General features: G+C 30.6%; 1 protein-coding gene across 3 annotated transcripts in view; it reads left to right on the top strand.

The window, feature by feature from the left end:
- LOC123302082 (kin of IRRE-like protein 3) overlaps nt 1-25,987 on the top strand; it is a 363,766-nt gene that overhangs the window by 100,366 nt on the left and 237,413 nt on the right. For all 3 annotated transcript variants that reach the window (XM_044884866.1, XM_044884867.1, XM_044884865.1), the window contains exons 2-3: nt 1,841-2,115; nt 4,897-5,081. In XM_044884866.1, the coding sequence (XP_044740801.1) occupies nt 4,949-5,081 (133 nt within the window). In that variant the 5' untranslated portion in view covers nt 1,841-2,115; nt 4,897-4,948. The remainder of the gene's footprint in view (nt 1-1,840; nt 2,116-4,896; nt 5,082-25,987) is intronic.

Genomic DNA, 25,987 nt, shown 5'->3' with positions numbered 1-25,987 from the left:
ATACAGAAATGATAGATTTTTATTTATTTAAATAGCTTCTAATATTCGAAATGTTTATACCTAAAGCTTTAATTATAATTTATATACCATGTATATATGAAGTATATCAAGGTATACTAAGTTTAGTTCAAAGTTTGCAACTAAAGTTTAAAAATGTTGGTATTACCAACGAAATTTTGGAATAGATGTTCACAAAATCACCCAATTTGTCCAATTTCGATTGTTCGTCTGTCGTCCTGTCTGTAAAAACTGAGGTTGAGTTCGTAAATGAGCATCAAAACAGACTTGAATGAACATATATGACGGAATCTTTTACGCAAATGAAGAATTAATTAATTAGCAATTCATTGGGAATGTATAAAATACAACATTCGTGCCTTCACTAAATTATGGTCTATATTTATATAGTCTATGGTATAGGTATTGATATTGGTATAGTGTACGATCACGATAAAAAATGAACATGGAATAATAAAAGGCCTTAAATAGAGCGCTCCACACCACGTCACACCGCAGTTCAGTTCATGTTTAGAAATGTTTGAAATTATTCTCAAATAAATAAACACAATACAATTTTTATTTGTAACATGTTGCTTTCTGTGTCAATATACAAATACAAATACAAATACAAGTACAAGTACAAACTGCATGTTACCGTTAATACGAGCCATTCTATCTATTATTAACTCTTATACGGGGTGTTCTATTATTGACTGCAGAACTTCTGCTTCCTAAATACGCTGAGAAAAAAAAGACGGAAATGTTCTTTACCGAATTTGGATCTGAGGCCTACTTTACGAGATAATTATTCTACTCTTATTATAATCAATTAATAAAAAATACATTCATCAAAATCAAATTCATACAATAAAGCACTACTTAAGCACAGATGTGTTGAGTGTAGATCAAAATAATGAAAAATTTAAAAATCCAATTTTTGTCAACGCTAGGTAAAATATTAAGAATCGGCCCTATTTGTCAATTTCTTGTAAGTTTAGATTAAAGTTTCGGTAAAAAATATGACCCATCACCTGCTATGATGTGTAAAATCCAATCAATATTCCTCTAAATCACGATAATATAAAGATGTCTTCATCTTGAATGCGACATACGGTATTATTCATAATTTTCGAAATTTATCCATCCGAGTTGAATCTTATCTGATATAAATGAAATGGTGGATGGCTATGGCGACCATTTATTGTAATTTTGATTTACAATTTTAGATAATTTTTTGTTGTGTCAAGAAAATAGAGAAAAACAATGAAATAACGTAAAAATACGTTTAAAGATTTAACACATGCAAATTTGATGGAAAGTTTTCTTTTTGGTTTGAGAAAAAAGATATGTTTGCTCGATATCAATGGCATTTTCAACGAAAGATTATTTTATTGGCGAACAAAAAAACAATATAAAGAAAGTTTTATGCGAAGTAAATGTAGGCCGATTTGTTTTCGAGCAATAAATTATAAATGTTGCACATACCGAAAAAACTTGAAAACATTTTATTGAAGTTGTCATTTCTTTTAGTTTTTCTATTTGAACGTATACGTATGTATAGAGTTTTAAATGATACGAAATAACAGTTCTCTTGTTTACCGTTTCAAAAAATACATTCATTTAGGCCGTGTTCACGGTCACAGGACACCAAGACACCAGGTAGAGACAAAGAAAATCTTGAAAGATTTTATATGAAATTTTGATATATTTTCAAACTATCCAAGAACTCTGATTTATAGAAAAAGGCTTTAAAAAGTTTGTCATGATAAGAATTTGATAAGAATTGTCAAAATGAGGATATAATATTAAAAATTTACTAATTGATATTTTTTTGTTACAGATTCATTGTGACTGAAGAAAATTTGTGAAAGGAAAATTATGATTGTTGAAAAATATGACAATATACCTCGATTTATTAAAAGAAAAGAATGCGCGTTGTAGTGACCTCGTAAACCAACAGCAACAAATTTGAGCACATACAAAATGGGTGTATCGATGATAATAAAAGTGGATACCGATCAAGATCGTCAGTAAAAGAGGCGAGGGAGAGCAAACCACCCAACACTAACATCACATCGAATCGTCTACGTCTACGTTGACGAACATTATTACATCGTAAGTATCGAATCGACGTCGATGTCGATGTCGATGTCAACTATCTAATTCTACTTGCCTTGCTCTCACTATGAATACTATCCTAGTATCCTTCTATCCACATTCACTGTCCATATCCACTAATACTACACTTAGTACACTTACTATTTAGTGTCTCACTCCACTTCTTAGTAGAACAGAGCCGTCTTAACCACATCAAAAAAATTTAATTTTTGAATTGGGGTAGTCTGTTTAATGGAGTTCAGGAAACGATGCTAATTTGGAATACTCCTGGTTATTTGGAATACTCTGTTAACTCAATTAATTTAAATGCCATTTGTGTTGTCACATGAGACATACAAAGTCATTGAGTACAAAACGTCTGTACTGGTCTAAACTGTACCAGATCGCTAGTTTACAATAAAATATTTTGAGACAAAAATCAAAATATGGTTGCTAAAAAATAAGCTAGAAGAACACTAGATTCTATGGTGTCACAATTTGTTTTTGAACTTACATCATCTTTCTCTGGGAGAGTAATTACTTATTTTATTCCCTCCGATTGAAATTGAATATGTCGAAGATCGAAATACGTACCTACATTTTAGTCTGGCTCTGACTCTGTATTTGAATGAATTGTTATCGGTGGTAATCAAATTGTTAACTTCATTATTATGTATAAAATTGATTTGAGTGGATTTCCTTCCTGAGTGACCTAAGTAGAAGCTCACTCCTCAAATTCTCTTCTATTTTTCCTTCTTTTACATTTTTTCAATACATTTTTTTTTGTATTAAAAATGCTGACTAATTTTATTACCAAACAAAACAAAACAAAACGATATAGTTTGTATAAATTTTGTGCAATGGCCAATGCTTCCAACCAAGCTAGTTCAATTCAAATATTGATGTTTCAACGCCATTTTCTTGGGAATTTTTAACAAAACTTTTACAAAACTAGTCTACGCGATACATTACAATAAAATATCATTTTCTAAATCGAACGTCGACACACGATTATTTTTATCTCACGTTTTCTTTAAGGACTCTAGGAGCAATGAAAAGGGCTTATTATGGCTAACACAAATATATATTTATTATTTCTTGCTCTTATCTTTTGAACAGAGTTATTGAGGCGTGAAGGAAAGACTGTGATCTGTAAACAATTGTAGCAAATAAATAATTTTTAATAAAAATTCAATCTGTATACATCTAAAAGAAAATTGTTTAGTATCGACTTACCTACAGTGAAAAACACAAAGAGAAAATAAAAAAAATGAAAAATAGGCTTACCGTTGAATTAAATGAGGCACTTAGTGTTGTTATTTAAGAATATGATAATCGAAGCCGTAGGTGGGCTTCGTTTGTTTGTTATTCTGTATCGTAAACGTAATAATAATTATAGTGACGTAACATTGTTATGTAACAATACAACTACAAGTACAAGTACAAGTACCTACGTATAAGTATCATGTGTACGTTACGTTACGTTACGTTACGTTCCAGTGTAGTCGTAGCACGTAAAGTATGCGTTTACAAGTACTGAAGTACTGAAGTACACTAACACGCTACAAATATTTTTTTCAACAAAAAATAAATTTTCATTTTCATATACAAATTTGTATGGAGAGAACAGAGAACGGTGAAATAAGGCACATAAGGCAAAGGCAACGTAAAAAGGGTGGTTTTTCATTATATCATGAAAAATATTTCTATGAAAATATTTGTTTTTGTTAATGAATTATATAATTTAATTATGAGTATTATATTAATTTTCTCTTATATTTTTATAACAATTTTGTCTTACAATTCCGTTTTTCCTGCCGCTACTTCAAATTCATTATTTTTCTCAATTTAATGTGTCTGAGTTTGTGTGTGTGTTTAAATAAATATTTTTTTATTTTTTTCTTTCGGAAGGGGGGTACTTACTGCTAAATCTTGTCAATTTTTCATTTATTTTTCTTTTTATTATTTTTCAATAATATCTGTTTTTCATTATTTTTCGGAAATTAAGTTTATATCAGCACAACATTCTTGGATTTTATGGTACCTACTAACAGATTTTATTGGTACTATTCAAATTAAAATATTATTGTATGAGTTGCCCAGTTGCATTATAAATGCGACTTATGCGACCCTGAAGGTTCACACGAAAAACTTATTATTATTACCCAATATACGAAGTCGATATCAGTTTTTGTTCGTGCGATATCGACATACGTACATATGTCGTACGTACACACATTCTTCTTTTCCAATGTCTTGTCCTAATTATGAAAGGTAAAGATATGTTGAAGATTTCGACTTTGAAAATCGGACCGATTCAAATAACTTCCTATAGTTAATGAATGGAGGAGACCAGACCAGTATATTTTACAATTGCATCCATAGTTTTGACTAAGCTGCACATCATCTGCCCCATAATTAATCAGCATGAGGTATGGACGTGGACGTGAACGTGAACGTGGGTACAATCACGATACATAGACCAAAGAGGCATACACGAACACAACAACGAATCGAACGATGCAAATGCAATGTTTGTGTTTGTGTTTGTGTTATATTCCAAACAAAGCGATTTAATCAAAGTGCAAATGTGTGTTGTTTAGGTAGAATCATACAATGTAGGTATAATGGTGTTATTTGTAACACCAATGGTAGGTACCACTGTACCAGTAGTGAGTAACAAACACAGAGTGTGGCCCTTTCTCTTGTCCTTTCGTATCCAACTCCTCTTCCGCTCGTATCCTGATCGTATTATCTTCTTATTGATAACAACTATAATATGATATTGTCTAACCACAGGTATAATCTGTTGTCGTGATCGTGATACAACCTCACACTTTCTACAATTGTGATGCTGTTTCATCGTCGAACCACTAATATTTTACGGGGTCGTAACTCTGCACACCGAATGTCTAGAGGTGGTGTCACAAGCTGTGGAGACATCTTATGGTTTTTGGTTGTTGCATTCATGTATAGTGAATCAGGTTGGTGAACCTTTTTTTATTTTACTTCTATTTTATTTTATATTGGTATTGGTATTGGTATTGGTATTGTTAATATCTAATATGCTTTTATTTTTATATTTACTAAAGTCCAGCCGCTACACTAACAATTAATATCAACCGAGATCAAATGTGGCGACAAATGTAATACAACTACCGTACGGGGTTGAGTGGTAAAATTGGCAGAAACGTATGAGTTGTTTGTATGAGTTATGATTTTGTTTATTTAACTTCAGTGATTTTGTATCAATGAATTCATTTTTTAAATTCAATTCCATTCTATTGTAAATACAAATATTTAGTTGTACTTGTTACAACTATTAGGAAATTGTTTTAAAATATTTCAATATGAATCGTCCAAGTTCAGGATGAGGTTGTCATAGTTTTAATTTTTTTTCAGTGTATAAGGAAACCTTTGAAGTGAGAGCTAGTTAATATGTGCACCGGTACCTAATACCTATCGCTTGTACTAAAATGTTTATTTCTGAAGTAGTATTTTTGAGAATAGCTCATAATTTTGGACTAAAACTATTGGACTATATGTAGTTATAAATAAAATACCTGTACCTACAACAGTAAAGTAACACAGATACAGATACAGATACAGTACTGTACTGTACTGTACTGTAGCTACAGTGTATGTATGAAAGCATGAGCTATTTATTTATCATAGCCCAAGGTGAATAGTTATTTGCTAGAATACAGCAAAGGCATAAACATGCTTTATAATCACAGAACAGAATAAAATTATTTTTTATGCTTAGCTATATCCAGAATCCAGAATCTAGGCAGGTTTGTTTATTTTTTGTTTTTTTACATCCTCATCTCATCCACAGCATTCACAGCTAGTACAGCTAGTAAGAGTACAGTATTACTTATATATTATATGTTTTATTTACAAGGAAAAACAAATTTTCCCTCTTTTATTTTAAAATATCTATTACAATTTTCATTTTTGTAATGAATTATAGAAACATATTTTATCTTATGTAACAACTGTTTAATAATACAGTGTGTTCACTTAACAATCAGTTTTTTATGCGGATATACTTCAAAGGGAATACGTTTCATACTGCCCAGAGTTCAGTAAGTAAAGATATTTTTGAAAATTAGGTAAAAGTTGTTATTTTTTTTATAAGGGATAACTTTTACATGTAAACTTTTGTTCTATCTGTAACGGTTTACAAGATGGATACTTTATAATACTTGAGCTAGAACTTTTAATTAAACTTTTTTTGATGCATAGTTTTTTTGTCATTTGTAAAAAACTGATTAAAACCCCCAACTACTCCCCAAAAAAAAGGTGATTAGGTTCGCCTCTGAGAGGTCGAAGTGTTTATACCCAAATAAACAACTGTAAAATATTTCAAGGGTGCATTAATTTTTTTTAGATATTTAATTTAATTAGACTTTTGACGGAAAATCATTTTAATTTTCTTCATCATTTTTTAGGATAGTCAAAAGCATTTCTTGGTTTTTCTTGTTATTGAAATCCAATACAAAATGAAAACGCTCTGTATAAAATATAAAAAAAGTTTTTCTTGTTTTTTTTTTTCTTTATTTATATTTGATAGAAAAATCCCGACGAATGCCCCTTGTTTGTTTATTTTTGATATATATATATATATATATATATTTGGTTATAGAAACGAAGAAAATACTAGGAGAAAAAAAATCCCGAATAAAAAATGTATGTTTTATTATTTGGGAGGTATTCACTATACACTTCATCTACATCCTACATCCTACATCCTTATGAAAATGTAGGATAATTTTATTTCCATATATCCCTGTAATACCTACGTTCTATGTTTTACGTTCTACGTTCTACGTTCCAAAGAGAAACATATTTTATACTTTTTGAAAAATATTCAATTTAAAAACCAAAAAATTTTTTGAATATATTCTTTTTTATGTGAAAACTGACCGTTTTTCTATTTTTTATGTATTCGTTCGTGTGTTCGTGTTCCAGAAACAAAATATAAAATAAAAACAAACTTTTTTATACATTCATTCATTTTTACTTTGTTCACTTTCAAATTCAATTTTCAAATTCAGTTACAGTTATAGTTATGGAGTCAACCTTTATTTTAACTAATACTTAGCTGATTCGAAATTTATTTCCCAATACATTTCTTACATAAACACATACTTTCTTGAAAACATTAAATACTAATAAATAAAACAAAAACCTTCCTCTTCAATATACAAATAAAATTCTTACTTAATGGTGCTAACATACACAGTAAACGTAAATTGAATGACACGGTTAATCGAAAGCAACAATAATTATAACATGCATCTTACAGAACAGGTAGATTACGGCTTACAAACAATCGGGGGCGAGTTTAAATGATTTGTTTGTGATGATTTTAACTACACTAGCAAACAACTTTTGATGCATAACAAAAGAATTGAGTTTTCTGACTTGTGTCCGAAAATTTAGTATAAATACTCCACTGTGCCATCTCCAAATTGAGTGATCCGTTGAACATTCAAATTGTTTGATGAAAAGAGAAATAGTTTTTTTAAGTTGGACAACTTGACACAGTGGTATTAAAAGCATCAGTGGTGAGATGATGAGATGGTGTGATGGTGTGACTTGATGCCATTACAGTTGACTGAACTGTACTTGAAATGAAGAGGTGCTTAGTGCTAGGTGAAGATAGAAAGATAGAAACTAGAATTGAATCAGAAGTAGCTATAGCTATGATAACAATCGTAACGAAACATAACAGATCGTGTTTATGAAGCGCGCTATAGTTAAATATTTAAAAATAATCTGCTTATTGTTTTTAAGCAGAGCGTTTAAGTAAATTTATAAGACCACCGATACGATACGATACGATACGATACGATACGATATTAAAAGACTATTAAAACTTGTACAACCAACAACCATCTACCATCTACCTTCTAGATCTAGTTTGTGGAGAAACTATAGAAAATCTTTTTCTCGCTTAAGATATTTGTTAGAAAAAGTTTTTTAACGAGTGCAACATCATTCTTCACGTCCACTCACCACTACCACTGAACCACTGAACCACCGCACCACCGCACCATTCAAAATACACTCTTAAAAAGCATAACAAATATACTTCTTATGCTTCTTCACACTATTTATTTGCTCTCTCTTACCTCCATGTGTAGGTATATCTGTGATTGTGAATGTCACGGACGGATGGAGTAAAAATGTGTAATATGATGATAGCAGAAATGGTTTACAGTTATTCTAGTGAGTGAAATTCTGTTACGAATAAAGATTTTTAGAACGATATTATCTATAAATGGTGAAAATTAAAAAACGACGCAGGCGGGTGCAAAAACATAAAGATGTGTTTGAATATGGAAGTAAAGAGAATAATTTCAGACAAAAAAAATTTTTTAAAGACACTTTATTCACACACAGTTTGTACTTAAGAGTGAAGTAAACACTGAAGACTGAACTGAACAAGGGCTTGTTTGCAGTGAGGTCTCTGATCAAATGAATTTATGTTGGTTGTATCTGTATCTGTATTTGTATCTGTATCTGTATCTGTATCTGTATGGTAATTAAAAGGAATTATATCCCTTATGACATTTTCCAACAACAAAAATACGAAAAACAAATGTTTTATAATTAAAATATTTTTAAATAACAAATTAAATTAACTTTTTTTTAAAAACCTGGTTGGTTGTTTACCTCTGAGATTATTCAAAATATACCTCCTAGATAAATATTCAAGGAATAATGAAGATTACAAATGTCTGTCTGTAACTGTAACTGTTAAAGTGTAGATGTAGCTACCGCACCGACTTTTTAAATTATTTTATTACCTCTTTATTCTTCGTCTTTTTTATACCTATTTTAATAAATATTCTCCATTTCTTAACCTCCCCCGCCTCCTTCTATCTCCTCAAATGTTTCAGTCAGTACTTTTTACTCAAGTTATTGACCAAGTAAGCCAATTTTAATGTTTTTAAGTTGAAATTTTGAGATTAAATTTACTTCTAGGCCCGGCGAGAGGAGAGGGGGTTCAAATTTAGTTCATCATGTTAAGTCATCAAGTCAATAAAACCCAGAGAAAGTTTTTTCGAGTAAGACAACATTTTATTTTGGCAAAATGTGATATTCAATCACTATTTTTAAATAAGTTAAGCCTGCGAGCTATAAAAAAAAATTTGTCCACCGTCAAAACCTCTACGCCACCGCAATCCGGCTAGATCTGATCTTCAGACATTACCAATCTAAGTTACAAATGTAATTTACTTCTCTCGTTCAAAACTTATGCGTATAAACTCTCAAGTTTCATAAAAAGAACTGCTTAATAATTTAAACCCTATTCTGACTCTCCCGTGGAGATAGGGTCTGAAACTACAATTTTACCGCAAAGATATCCTTAGACAGGTCATCTATCATTAAATATGGAAGTTGCATGATGTGTTATTAATAAAATGTTGATTTTTCCCTTAGATTACATGTAATTTTATTTTTATCGTCATTTAATTTCCTTTTTGGAAAATTTGTCAAACGTGAATAAAAAGTACTTTACAAGATTAGAAAGACATGAAACGTTCCTCTTCCAAAACAAAATCGAATTTAATAAAAAAAAACTATTAAAGCTGATTCGTTTTTTAGTAGTTTGATGATGCGATGTGGCTGACTCGATCGACCGACGCTAACGCACCATACGTATTATTATGGTGCGTTTTCCCACAATTTATCAGTTTTATATGTGAAAAGTTATTGACCTTTTTTTTTTGCTGCCATTCAAATTTATTACGAGGTAAAACCTTTTTTTTCTCAATAAATAGTTTTTGGTGGTATTATATAATTATTTTATATTTTGATTTAATATGGTCGGTCCTTCAGTCCTTGTGGCTTTATATCACTTGCAAAGAATTATTTATTGGACAGTTTTTCTTTTTATAAAAAAATCTTCGACCCTGATTCTTTTTATTTTATACAAACTTATGTAGTCGTAAATTTTTGATAATGTTCGTAGAATATTCGACTTTTCTTTACGCAAATTTTCAACTTAAAATTAATAATAGTCATACTTTTAATTAGCAATTGAATAAGGAGCTTTAATTTTCAAGAACATCCGAAGGTACTCTTTAAGTTGGGAAACAAGAAAAACTCAACACTTCTTATTGATACTTGAAAATTCGGTCAAATGTAAACAGAACTACATCATTATGGGTTAAGTAATCCATTTTCAATGACACTCTTTTGTACAAAGAGTGACTCTCACTTGAATTATTCAAGATCAAGAAACCAACTTATCTGAGGTTTGGCAATGAAGATTTCGGTACGTTGTTAGAAATCATTCTTTGAATTAGATTTCTGGTGATATCTCAAATCAGATATGCCAACTTTGCATTTTCATTATTGGTTGTAGCAAAAATAAAGATTTTTCACAATATTGTAAGAACTTAGTTTTCATTTCTTTTCAGTAAGTTGAAACTGATTGTTCAAAAATACCCACGAGCACAAAGTTTGCACACACGGACGCTTTTAAAAAAAAAGTTAGTGTATATTAAACGAAAACGAAAGGTTTTTCTTAATTCCAAGGCAAAAAATCTAGAAAACTAAGAACTGTAACAAACTCTTTAGGAATAAATATTTGCCAAATGATAAAAAACATTTCAAAAGAGTTAAAGCTTGAAGGTGGTTCATGTTTTTTTAAGAAGGAAGCAAGCACAGCACAGCCCATAAACTAATTAGTTAATTGTAAAAAGATGATGGTGAAAAACTCATATAAAGTGTTAAAACTTGTTGAAAATATGAAAAAGAAAAACAATTGTATATGATAATTATTTTCTTTGTAAATTTTCTTCAAAATTAAGGGTTTTTCCACTTTGTTATTTATAATGTAAATAATTATTTTGAAGTCAAACAAAAAGCTTAAACACAAAGTAACACTCTCACCCAACACTGAACACTGAACACTGAACACCGATATTTTAACATCGTTACAGTAACAACAACTACAGTTAAAATCCGTTATAACGACATTCAAATGTACCTATAATGATACTCTAATCTGGTCTGGTCTGGTCTGGTCGTTAGATCTAATGTCTACTTCTACTCATTACAAGTGATTACAAGTGTGTGTGCATTTTATGTATTTTAAATAACTAACTACATTACCAGTGGCGTAGCAAACTTAACTCAAGCCTGGAGCACAATACCTTTTGTACGCCCCGAAAACTATATCATATTATATATAAAAAATACTTGCAAATTAATAAATAAATAAATAAAGTAAAATACATAAAGTGAGAGGCTTTAAATTTGAGACAAAAAATGTAATTGAGAAAACCAGACCGCGTCGTTTTAAATGATGCGATGTCGTTATAAACGACTTTGACTGTGTGGGTATCTGTATCTATAACGAACGATACGATACACATTATAGGTATAGACTATAGATAGGTTAGGTAAAACAGAATGTCCTGGGATTCAAACCGTAAAAAGCACTTCTGGCATGTGACCAAACGATACGAGAACGAGAACGAGAACGAGTTAGAGCTAGAACTACCTATTTATAATATACTTTAGATACAAACACGCATGCTGGTCTGTCTATTTGTCTGTCTACTCTATATGATATAGACCACTTTGAACAGTCCATGACCATGGTCCTCCGTCCCTGGTTATGACCACAAGCACGTATATAGCGATACGATATCGGAGGTACATCGACGTGTCGAACCTTCGGCGTCATAATTATAGTTTCAATTCATCTTGACATATAATCAGATTCATTTTTAGTTAATAATTTCATTTAAGTAACCCTTCGAAATCATTCAATCAATTCTCCTCTCTCTCCACAAAGAATTTAAGGGAATATTTCAAATGGTAATAGTATTAATGTCAAATCAATTGAATTTTGGAACTTTTTGAGTCAACCTTATGAATCAGATTTCATCCAAATCGAAAAGTTTTATTTCGTTTGTACTTATGTAAATATAATAATTTATAAATAATGTAAACTTTTGTTAAGTGTTAAAGTTAAAGAAAATGGAGCACGGGCACAGACCATTGATAACTGATAACGATATGTAAATTTTCATTCATGAGATATTTTAAATAAATATGTTCAGTGTTATGGAAAATTTTAACCAATTTGTATAGATAAGCGGTTTAACAGAAGTATGTCGATGTCGATGTCGATGTCGTCCTGGGAATATTGCATGTACACAAATGGTATAACGTTTACGTTTCAAAAGGGATTCTCTTGAGATGCTTCTCGATTCGATTTTAGTATTTTTATGTGATATTATAGATATCGAAACATCGAAATGCCAATACCATACATTTACTTTACAAAACGTAAAGCTTTCTTTCTTTCAAGAAAAATTGATGACTTTCTATAATAAAACATCATATCTATGTTAATTCAATTCTGAGACATGCTGTACTTGGAAAGAAAATTGTTTTTACAGTAATATTTTACATTTTTCAATTGAGAAAATTGTATTAAATTATATAATAACATACAGGAAAAGTACTAAAATGTTACAACTTTTCTTGTAATTTTTTTTCTTTTATCCATTCGCTTTTTGTATGTGGAAAAATCATTATATGAATTATTTATTTATATCGTGAAAATTGGTATTCATATACAGTTAAGAATGCATAGCATACATTCTAAAATGAAAAATTGTGTTCGATTTTCCACTATTCGTACTAATATGGTTACGATGCGATGCATTTAAAAATTTGTCATACATAAAACTTTTATGGTATTCGAACGAAGTCTTATCAAAAAATTAGAAATTCTTGCAAAGGTACTATTGAAAGCTACTACATCTGCACCTGCACCGTACGTACATGTTTAAATCAAACTTGTATCAAGCAGCAAAGCACAGAGTAAAGCTATCATACCACTCAGGGCATATTACTCACTTATTACATTTAAAAATATACATCACTGACTCATGGATTGATGTCTCTTAAACTCAAGGAAAGCTAACTGAAAATTTTGAAGGCTGTCTTATTTTAACTTAAACACACTGTAAGTGTAATATGTATTTCGATATAAGTTGTTTTTTATGCTACATTAAACATTTTTAAAAATAGAAAAGGTCTCTCAACAGAAATCAATCAAATTTTTCGCAAGAGAATTATAAAAAATTCAATTTTCATACAAATTATTTGCAGATATACCGATAGAGATAGACTAAAGATATTTATTATCATAATATCACTTCAATTATCGTTACCGAGTTATTCGATCACTGTACCAACTAACGAGACATTATTCAAAATCTCAATTGTCAATTGATTGGTTGGAAAAAACATCTCTTTTAGAGGACTACAGGACTACAGGACTACAGGACTACAGGACTACAGGGTATAATTAATAAATTCTTATATTTACAAAACTTTTCATTTTGTTTCAAATATTTTTGGCTGATGGTGGGTGTTCCACACGAACACTCACTACCACCCACACCCTTTTGCAATTGTTTTCGTTCGTAATAAGCAGGATTTATGTATATTTTTATATTTTTAGAAAAATCATATTTTTATGAAGTTTTTTTTTTCTCTTATGGAAAATTGTGTTCCATTTTTCTTTATTTTAGAAAATAAAATTAGGTGTTTACTTTGTTACGTGACAAACATATAAGACTGTTTGATTTTCTAACACAAAACTTTTAACTTGCTTTTAGCGTTATACACCTATCACCATTCACTACCATAGATAGGGGAAGCTGCAGTACCTAGAATATAAATTTACCCCAATCAATTTATTCATTCAGTTATCTATATATTCAAGAATTACAATGGAATACTATGCATTGAATTCAAATCCTAACCAACTATCGATAAAATCGTGTGATTCAAACCGAACAAAATTATTTTTACCTTATTAAAAAAAACCAAACCTCATTAGCAATCAGTCTTCAGCCTACCTGTATTCTGATAAAATGGTCTTAATTATATAAAAATGATGCTCATTGAGAAAATCTGTTTAAAAATTGCATAAATATTCAAGATACTACATGTTACCCTAATATATAAAAGCAGTTTGGTTCTACCAGTGTGGTTTACGACAGTACGACGGTACGAGCGACGGTGAACAGAGGGAGAGGTGCACAGAAGTGTTGCTTATGCTTAGATAAATATTACATAGATTGTGATCCTACAGAATTTAGTAAGTTGAAGCTTGACTTGGTACCACTAAACTCTTTATATTTTAATAATAAACTTTTTGTTTGTTTTTTTAAACTTTATCAAGTTATGATTTAAGGTTGATTTTAATTCTATGTTTTAACTCTATATTTAAGAGAATATTTATATACTAACAGATGCAAACTACAATGTATCCTATTTCAATTGTACCATCATTCTGACGATATCCTTAATTATAAACAAATTCCCTCAATAATAAAATTATAAACCTTCTCTCTTCCTTTGTGTGGTTTCACCTTCATTCTGTCGCTACGCTCAATAAGTCCGCTCTTTACACAAATTATCACTTTCGAGTGATATATTCAATCAAGCTTTAAATGGACATGATTTTTATGTTTTGAGTCTTTATGCAAAACAGAAACATAATAATTTTCATAAAAAGCTATACAATACAATCGTACAAACGCACTGTATCCATATTTCACGTAGTTGACAAATTATTTGACTTTATAGTTTACGCCATTGTATCATTAACAACCATCAATTATAATCAAAAGACTATGACGTTTAAAATTTGTATTCAACATTTAGTAAACAAACATTAATAATTAACAAGTGAAAACATACAATTGACTGAGTTAATTGTTGAAATACCATGAATAAATAGTTTTGATTACTCTATCACATTGCACATATACAATTTATATAATACATACTATAAAATTTACGCCTAATTTGCGCCCTCACGGGTAAACAGTGATGTTTAAGAAAAAATGTTTCAAGCAAAAGTTGTTTATTTTTTTATAAGGAACATTTTTTACATGTAATCTTTTGTTCTATCTCGAACGGTTTACAAGATGGATCCTCCGGACCCAAGACCCAATTGACCTATGATGCTCATTTACGAACTTGACCTCACTTTTTACGTCCTAAGCAAATTGTAAAAATTTCAGCTTGATATCTCTTTTCGTTTTTTAGTAATCGTGACCACAGACGGACGGACGGACGGACGGACAACCGGAAATGGATTAATAAGGTGATTTTATGAACACCTATACCAATTTTTTTTTTGTAGCATCAATATTTTTAGGCGTTACAAACTTGGGACTAAACTTATAATACTATGTATATTTCATATATACATGGTATAATAACTAACAATAAGTTAATGTTGAGAAACAAACAAAATAAAAAATTACAAATTGTGTTTAGAGTATGTAAAGCCCAGTTGATTAATACACCCGGGCTTGACTCCTGGTAAGTGTGAGTTTTTCCTAATTCCCTGATATTATTAAAGGCATCCTCCATAAATATTTCCCATAAAATAGCTTTTTAATGAAAATTATGAAATTCTTTAAATTTTTTTTCTGTTAAACCCTTTATTAAAACAACACCAAACGCATATAATGGCTTTCTCACAAAAATTTTCATTTGTGGTAAATCGTAAATAGGAATAAGTATATATATATATATATATATATATATATTTTTTTTTTTTTTTTTTCATAAAATAAAAATTGTATAAATTATTATGCGTTCAGTTTTCCAAGCAACTGATAAGGAGGAGAACTTTTTCTAGATATCTGCAACATTTAAGTTTACTGTAAATAACATATAAAATGAAATTATTATTATAAGAAAGTTCCCATCAAACTTTATGAAAATTCATGTTTTCATATGATGTTTGTACTTTTTATCTACTCCCCGTACCCCGTACTCCGTACCCGCGTTCACAATCCTCATCGTTCTAACAAGCCCACCGTTCGCGTTCGCTTACATAACTAACTATAGTAGCTGGTAAAGCTGGTAAAGTTGGTAAAAGAGTCGCGAGTGGTAGGTAACTTTGAACTACTTACAGCATCCATCGCATCTTTATTTATACCTATTTATGATAGTGTGCGATGTGCGATGTGCGATGCGATGCACATACGGTGCGGTGCGGTGCGGTTTTTAAGATGGTGCGCTGTCACACGGTGTGATGTGTCATGTGTGTGCTGTGCTGTGGTGGTAACGTAAACGTACTTGTGAGAAGTATTCTTGCTTTTCCATTCCTGTTACGGAAATTGAAAGCGGAACCAAGAGATGCTTCGTATTATTACAATGTGCAACTTACACAAAGATAATAATTTACATTTATCATACTGTCGCTGTTACTGCTACCAACTTGTACACTTGTACACTTGCAAACTATTGTATCAAGTCATGCACTTTTTTAACCCTTAACTACCTGAATGCTTACCTACTCCTACTTTAAATTAATATGTGTAATTGCTTGGAATTACACCAAGATCTACTAGTACTGGCGGTCGAATCGAGGCTAAACTCGCATTGCTTTTCCAAAACAAAACTTCCACCAGGGTCAATATCTGACACCCAAGTTCGATTCTTGGGTTCCAATCTTGGTCCGATTCTCAATAATCTCCAATCAGCCTTCAACTAAGGCCAATTGTTATTTCCTGTATGAAATGCAGTACGAACTTAACAAAAAAATTTGATTTGTTATCAAAATGAGAAAGTTTTCAAGGTTTTTTACGTAATCAATTGATCGAAATATTTGTTTTTTTTAATATTCGAACTACGACTTTGTGAGCTCTGTCATGTTCACTGAATCAATTCTATGGTAGAACCTAGCAACTGTTTTCTTAGTAAACTAAATTAGATAAAAATATTATTTTGACGCCATAGAACAGAACAGAACAGAACAGAACATTGAATAAAAGCAGCATTTGAATCGATTCGATTAAATCGAAGAATAATAATGTATGTTAGAAAGACAATGTAAGCGTAACTTAATGTAACGTAACGTAACGTAACGTAACGTAACGTTTAAATATGTTGATGATAACCAACAATTCTTATTATACGTACGTCAATAAAAATGTGTCAATATCATATTAAAATAAAACAAGCATTTATTATTTGACATGTCTTCAATGTATCGTGTTTACTACTATAAATGACATTACATATCACACTAGTACATTACTATAACAGTACATCAGGACATCAGTACATCAGTACATCAGTACAGGCTGGATTTCAACTACTTTTTTAGCTTCTTATTTTATGAATATCACGAAACGAAGTTAGTTTTCTTCATGGTTCAGCCGTCTTTTCATATAGAAATGTTAGGTAAATGATAAGATATTGCCAGAGTAAATCGTAGTTATTTCGATGATATTATCTCCCTCCGAACAATCGCTGTAAGGATCTATTCATAGAATACGTCACACAAATCATATGGAAGAGGGGTACGTATTGGAAGTAAAAAAGACTTTTGCGCTTACTAGATGGCTCTCTTCCAGTTTTTCTGTTACTGTACAATCATTCACTTACACCTTTTTATTTTCTCGGCTTTAAGGAGCGCAGTAAATCGTGAAACATTATCCATCACTCCCGTTATTGTCAAATTGTCGTTAAGCTTAGACGCGAATAGGAATAGGTCACTCTGTATGCTTTTGAGGTGTCATCTTGATTCTTGACTCTTATGTAATAAACGAAGTTGAACTAACGCTAACGTTAACGCTAACGCTCAACTCAACTATACCAATATACAGTTAGTTGGTTTAGTTGGTTATTGCTTAAAACCATCAGAATGATGCATTGTGGTGTGGTAGTAGTTTTTACCTTTTCTTGGTTATATTGGCGCCAAGACTATTCTGATGTCATCACAGCCTCGCCTTGTGTATACTCATACTCATTCTCCAAGGAGAGTTTCTTGGTGTCGTATATGTATACAGTCACAGTACAGCCATACAGCCAGCCGAACCGTTCTTACTGCACACACAACACATACTTACATTACACGAAGCGAAGTTACTACTTCTAACTTTGACTTTGACTGTTAGAACTTTATCATAATATTTTCTTTATTCATTCTATTGGATGTCACCCTCATATGCAAAATAACAAATGATTCTACTTTGTTTTCAAACCAAAACTGACTCAGTTTCGACCTGATCAACTCTTCTTCTTAATGAATTTTAAGATAGATCCTGTAGGTTTCGAATTTGTTTGTTATTGTATGTACTTTATATTAATCCGCGGTAGTGTTTCGTTATAGCTTGCGAAAAATTGTTAAAATTTGATATTTTGATGTTCGTTAACGCTAAGCTCCAAAACCACTCAACCGATTTCAATGAAATGATGTGGATATATAAGTAATATAAATAAATTGTACTATAAGCCATAAGATCGCGTGGCCAGGTCAGCTAGTAAGCTTATATAATAACAAAATACTTGTAAAATGTAATATCTCAGCTAATTTTGATTCCTAAAAAACGAATAAAAAAAGAGAATGTGCAGAATGGCAACTTGAACATTTAATTCTTTTTATTTTACTTTTTTTAATTTTTTATTTAGAGTATTTTCCTAAAGCTCCACGTGACAACAATTTTGACATATGATTTGATTTTCTATCCTTGAGTTGCTAAAATAATGGATGAGTATAGGAGAGAGCACCCGGTAATATGTATATTTACTAAAAAGCTACTGTTGTGTGTGATATTTTGTCAAAAATGTTCATTGGTTGTACCTCGACTGAAGACTGACGACTGACGACTAAAGACTCGTACATACCGACTACCGACTCAATGTATGACAATTATGCCGACAAATATCTGGTTATTTTTGTTTGATGATATTTAAATAATGTTTGTTCGATATTTTTCTTGACATAATATATCGAATAAAAAAAAAAACGCATAGCATTCGATAAAAATTTATTCGAAAAAAAATTTTTTTTGAAAATATTTTTGTGTTAATTTTATTTTTTTTTTTGTATCGAATAACTTAAAAAAGTATCAATAAAATGTGTTCTTTTTTTTTCTGTTGTCGATTAGGACTGAATTTAACAGTTGCCAAAGGTTATGAACTTTTATAAGTTTTGAGTCAAGTAGGTACTTTGAATCTAACCATTAATACATGGTGAACGATTGATAATGTGTCCAATTTTCAAAAATACAAAAATCGTATTCATTTGATGATTCGATTCTTAGTTTTCGAGAAAATTGCACTTTTCGTATAATTTTGAAACTAAGCATCCAATCATAAAATGAATACGATTTTTGCATTTTCCAGGTTGAAATTAGTCTAGGAAATGATTTTCATCCAAATCGGAGCCAAACATTTTACTCGATTTTTTTAATTTTCTGAGGCCATCCCTCCCTTTGAAAAAATTCGAAAAATCGAAAGAACTTTTTGCTCTCCAATTTCGCCCGAACTTAGTATAAAAGGTAATTTGGACCCAAAAAATACAAAAATCGTATTCATTTGATGATTCGATTCTTAGTTTTTGAGAAAATTGCACTTTTCGTATAATTTTTGCCGATATTTTTGAAACTAAGCATCCAATCATAAAATGAATACGATTTTTGCATTTTCCAGGTTGAAATTAGTCTAGGAAATGATTTTCATCCAAATCGGAGCCAAACATTTTACTCGATTTTTTTAATTTTCTGAAGCCACCCCCCCTCCCTTTGTTATTATAACACCCACACCCACACCCACACCCACACCCACACTCAACCCACCCCAACCCAACCCAACCCAACCCAACCCAACTCAACCCAACCCAACCCAACCCAACCCAATCCAACCTAACCCAGCCTAACCCAGCCTAACCCAACCTAACCCAACCTAACCCAGCCTAACCCAGCCTAACCCAGCCTAACCCAACCTAACCTAACCTAACCTAACCTAACCCAACCCAACCCAACCCTACCAAAAATTACAAAAATTGTGCTTTTTTGAATTTTTTATGATTTTTTCGATTTTTACAAATTGCAAAAAGTGTAAAAAAAGTTTTTGATTCCGATTTCGATAAAACTAAGTTTATAAGGTAATTTTGACCCGAAAATTACAAAAATCGTGTTTATTTGACCATTAAATGAGTAATTTTCTAGATATTTTATGAATCTGACTGTAGAGCCAACATTTTCATTCCGTTCAGTCTCTGAAATTATTCCGCATTGAATCTAATTATTCCGAAATTGTCCTTTTCATTTCAATTACGATTCATTACTGTTTCGGACACACAGTAATAAGTTGGACAAAGACCCAAGATATTTGTTATTCATTTTATTACATTAGTTTTTAAAGAAACTGTCCGAAACAAAAGGTAATCAATTTTTTATTCTAAACCATTCCTGAACTATAGCGAACAAAACAAACAAAAAATTTTGAAAATCAGTCCAGCCGTTTTTGAGTTTTAGCGAGACTAACGCACAGCAATTTATTTTTATATATACAGATGATTAAAATATAATTATAATTAAATTTTGTAAGGCTTTGGAGTATTAATAAACAAAACTTTTGATATGATAGAATATTTGTTGATGTTCCAAGAATAAAATTTAAACAAAGTAGACTAGATTTAAAATCCATATCGAATCCGTTTTTAATAAAGTTTAATCTAGAAATATAATATAATAAAATAGATAATAGATAATAGATAATAGATAATGGTTATGGTTAGTTATAGTTAGTTATTTATTCTTAGAATGTAAGATAAGTAAAAGTATTGGATCGAATAACAAGCGAACCTTTAAATACATTCAATATAATATTGAGAGTTGATTAATTAAATTTTCAGCTATCAACTTGATCAGATACAATCAAAATCAAAGTATATGCATACATACTCTTAAATATCTAAAGTCTAAATCAAATATAACGACGCGACGCGACGCGACGTTCAGTTCAACACACCTATAATTACGGTTGTTTTATCTAACATCGTCTGTAGGTGAGCCATCTTTAAAGTGGTTCAGCTGTCACGTGACTAGTCAACTAGTCAATCAAACAATTTGTATGACGTAAATGTAAGAAGATGCTTCAGAAATATCGTAAACTACAGAAGACAAAGTTGAAACACAAAAAGGTCGAATGACACAATGATGCGATCTCAGTAACATAATAATTCTTGGTAATTAATTTAGACTAATGTTGACTAAATATATTGTAAAAATAGGAAATCGTAAAGTTGTCGCTTAAAACAAACGCTAAATCATCATAAATTTTCGGCCTGAACAAAGCGTTGGTATTCTGCCGCTATAGTTCAGTTAACCCTGGATACATATATGTCCACAATAGTGACATCCGTTGGAGAAGATGTCACTGTTGTGGATTTTGACTGTAGGTATATAGAAATGTAAGCCAGAATCAAAGAAGCTGGAATGGAATAAAGAGTATACTTATAGGTATAATCCGTACCGTTTCAAAGCTATATTATATTTATAAGGACGAATAGGATAGGATAAATATGGTAACGTTTACGTTTACGTTAACGTTAACGTTTGGTATCGATAGCGTATGCTTTTTATTGTTAAAAACAAAGCAAAGGATGCTTGAAGTATGTATGATAAATATTATTAGTTTATATAAATTTATCAATAAATTTTGTAAAACGTTATATATGGTATCGGTATCGGTATCGGTATCGGTATCGGTATCGCAACACAACATAAGAATGAATCTATCTTTTACTAGATTTAAACACACAGCTTCAGCTCTGACTCTGACTCACTTACTTGAGCTTCAGTTTGTGCTTGTTTCGATATTGGTATCGGTATGCTTTTGTGTACATACTCGAATCGTTCGCATAAGGAGATAAATTTCATACTTAATCCGATCATTTTGTAATCCAATAAACAATTGTTATATATATATAAATATATATATATATATATATATATATATATATATATATATTTATACGTACCATATGTTTCATATTTATAAGAATATTCAGATTCTTAAAAATATTATTTATTTGGTCTCCAAAATTCTCTAGAATATGGTCGGTCGAGAAAGGTGGTGGGACACTTAACAGGACACTGTCGATACTTCATAACTTTAGGATCTCAAATGATCCCGCTTGTAGGGGTAGAAGTTGTAGACTGATTTATTAAAATATGTAAATGTATAAACTTAATTTACGAAAATTGGATAAAATGACAGAGCACAGTAATAGAGCCAAACTCCATTTTTTGAATTTTTTCATAAAACACCCAAATTTTATCCGATTTGAATGGAATTTTTTTTGAAACCTACTAAATTTGGGTCAAACTTTTCATTTTTGATGTTATTTTCTTGCTTACATTTGCCATTCTGCTAAATATCACTACCAGGACCACACTATTTTCAAAACTTTTATAGGAAAATTAAATCTGAAATGTATGACTGAAAATTTTGTATATTTCAATTTGGTTTTTAGAAACACTATTAGGCCACAAATATGCTTAGGACAGCCATGGATATTGATAAGTATTTACTGGAACATTCAGTATGAAAATTTATTTGTAGTATGTATATGTATACATATTTATAACGATATTGAATTGAGAAGTACTAGAAAATAGGAAAATCGACGATGGTTTATATGAATGGAATTATGGGGTAAATTTCTAGAACACAGAAATAGTATAAATCTTAAACGTGCTATAATATTTTTAATCGTTTCTGACACACTCAAATATATAAATATAAATACTCGAAAATTATTTTCGAATCGAAAATGTCTATTTTAATCTGAAATAAGAAAGAAACTATTCAAATAAAAATCCATACGAGTGGCAGCAGCATTTATTTAGTGGTGAAAGATTTCGGCCTCTCGTTGAAGATTTGGTTATGAATATTTCAAATAAATTAAAGTAACGTTAAAGTCGCAAGTCGTTGTTACATGGAGCCTTTGGACACTTTTTACTATGAGTACTTACTTTTTTCATTATTCAGATATTCTAAGAATACATTTTCAAATAATGAAGTATATTTACATCTATTATGAGACAACAAAAAGAGTAAAAACAAGGAATGAGTGATGGGGTTAAAGGTATTGAAGGAGTTAAGGGTAAGTTTTAAAAACATGATACGTGAGTGTGTTTATTTTTTTCTAAAATATAAATCCACTGTTGAAAGTTTTTCATACAAAATTTACATTTTTATTGCGTCCCATATTCAATTATGCAGATTTGTTTTCAAATATCGTTTAGCGTATCCAATTGTTGATAATATCATTTACTTCACGCTACTGAAAAATAAAACTGGTACTTCAGACAGAAGTCACAATCACAACCACCACGTCATAAGTCGCCAGTCATGATAGTATGTCGGAAGTACCAACTATAATAATAAATTTTATTATCATAAAGTTGTGAATAATTTTATGAAAAATTTGTTTGCTTTAGGTATTTTATACAGCTATTCATATGGGTATGAGTAGTCAGTCTGTTGTTGGTGCTGGTCGTGTCTGAGGTCCTGTATCAAGTCCTAGCACCGTAGCATCCGAGCATCGTTGTTAGTTTGGTTAGTTTGGTACTAGGTATCTATCGTGGCACATCATGAATCATAAAAATATTAAACTGCAAAACATGATACACTCTCAAACTCAACTCAATTGTGCAAAATTTTTAACTATCTCATAAAAGAAACTTATTGTTTTCACCCTGAAAATTGAATTCAAAAACTGTTTCATCAGTATTTTATGAGAAAACAATTAGATATATTTATTCTACTTAGAAAGTAGCAAAGGGAAGCTTTATGAGACAAAATTTGGGGTAAAATGTAAATACTGGGTCAAAACTCAAACTTTAACTTTAAGGGTTACAAACTTAAAACTAAACTCATATATTTCATCTATACATCCATATATTTCATATATACATGGTATAAAAAGTAGTTACAAATAATGAACGTAAAATTTTCTAGAAAAATAATTTTTTTAAATTGGGTTTTTGACAGGCATCGAGTAAATTGGAATAAACCAAAATTTTCCAAACTCTTTAATTTCGACCCTTGTTGAGCTCAATAAATCGAATTACAACAAAATTATATATTTGAAATGTTTGTATCATTGAATAAGACAGTTAATGATCTAGTCCCTAATGATCATATTGATGACGGCTTGTTTTTTCTTGTAATAATAAAGTTTGTTTAGTTTATCGAAAATTTCGTGTTTACAGTTTTTTAAAAGTTGATGTTGAAAGTAGTATCGAGTTAAAATGTTTGTTTAAAACTTTTATGTATTTAACACTCAAATCAATTTATAATAAACTCTAACTCTAACTCTAACTCTACTTAGAGCTCTGCTCTCATTTGTTACATACACTACACCCACAAGCTAACTAACGAACACCCACCACAGTTCTTACTTCGAAAATTGAATTAAGAGGAACTTGATACTTTGACATTTAAAAGCACATACGAATCGAATATATTGTTTTCAAATTAACATCGATCAAATCAATAAGAGCACAATTTTTATGAATCCTTGGGTTTTACTCGTGAAAAAACAATTATTTTTCGATGAAATTACGATTTAAAAATGAAACGCTAATCATACAAATAAAATGAACGCTTTGAAGAATGCAATTAAAATGACTAAATGAAAATTGGAGTGTCAGAACAAGTTACTACATATCCATCTAATCCTAAGTCAATTATTTAAATGAAATACAATTCCATTTTTAATTCAAAGGTTTAATCAATCTAATCTATTATCTATACGGTGCTAGTCATTGGTAATTAATATTTGTTGAATTTGTATTTAAGGTATTAAGTTTAAACCTACTTTTTTACGCAATCAAATGAAATTTTGAGTTATTGAGAATAATCGTTTCCTTGAGAATTACTAAATTCAAATAATTTTTTCTCGTCAAATAAAAATATATTCGCTATTACAGTTGTTTATTGCATGGGCTACCTAAAGAGATATCTTTTGAAATGGATGGTTTTTAGTGGATGGCATAACAGTCTATGGGCTATGGGAACAAAATAATACAAATAATGTATGAAGTAAAACTAAAAATTCAATGAATAATAAGTAACATTGACACGCTTGACGCTTGTATGTATTCGAGCAAACATTTCTATGAAAATCTAAGAGATACAAGATACAAGATACAAGTACGAAGTACGAAGTACAAGTAGTTCCTAGTAGTGAATATTGAGTATTGAGTGTTCAGTGTTCAGTGTTCAAGTATTTGAATAGAACACTGGAAACACACATAAAGTACACAATTTTTAAACTGATATTTACTCAATTTGAATTTAGAATGAAGACCTTACTGTTACTGATTACATTCAATATATTCCTATATTCCTGTTGTTCCCATATTTCTTAAATGTATGTGGCAGAAGCAGAACCAGAAGTAGTAACAGTAGGAACGTATTTTCCATATACAAACACATAGCATCCCTTTTTATTACTACATGGCTTGGGTTGGGTTGGGTAGCACCAATACTTTCAGTCTCATACTTCAAAATGAGTATATACACGCAAAATTCCCTTTTAAATATTTATAATTCTGTTATTATATGGTAATGACATATATGAAAACACAATGAGGTATGCAAAAAATGTCCACCATATCCAATTATACATTTCGTTTTTGACAACAACAATATATTTTCGAAATTATATTTAAACCAAGGAATTGGCGTAAATCTTGATATCTTTTGATGATTTTCATCATTTTAAGTATCTTATTGAATAATATTTGTTGAATGATATTTCCGTAATTGAAGAAGACGCGACAGTTGGTTGAAAAGACTCCATTTTATGTCAAATCTCTGACTCCATTTTATGACACTCTCGTGGATTATCATCGTAAGTAACATTAAGGGCGTTTGGTAGGAGATCGAAGCTAATAAGCAGACTGCTCTGCTTGCTTTGTACATGTAAAATAGTGAGGGGGCAATGAAAATGAAGCACACAGTATAATAACTCATACATATATGAATAAATTGTTAGTAGATATGTGAAAGA

The sequence above is a fragment of the Chrysoperla carnea genome, chromosome X, assembly GCF_905475395.1.
Source record: "Chrysoperla carnea chromosome X, inChrCarn1.1, whole genome shotgun sequence".
In the NCBI taxonomy this organism is placed as follows: Eukaryota; Metazoa; Arthropoda; class Insecta; order Neuroptera; family Chrysopidae; genus Chrysoperla; species Chrysoperla carnea.
Note: the sequence above shows the minus strand (reverse complement) of the source record. Positions and strands in the feature narration are given on the sequence as shown.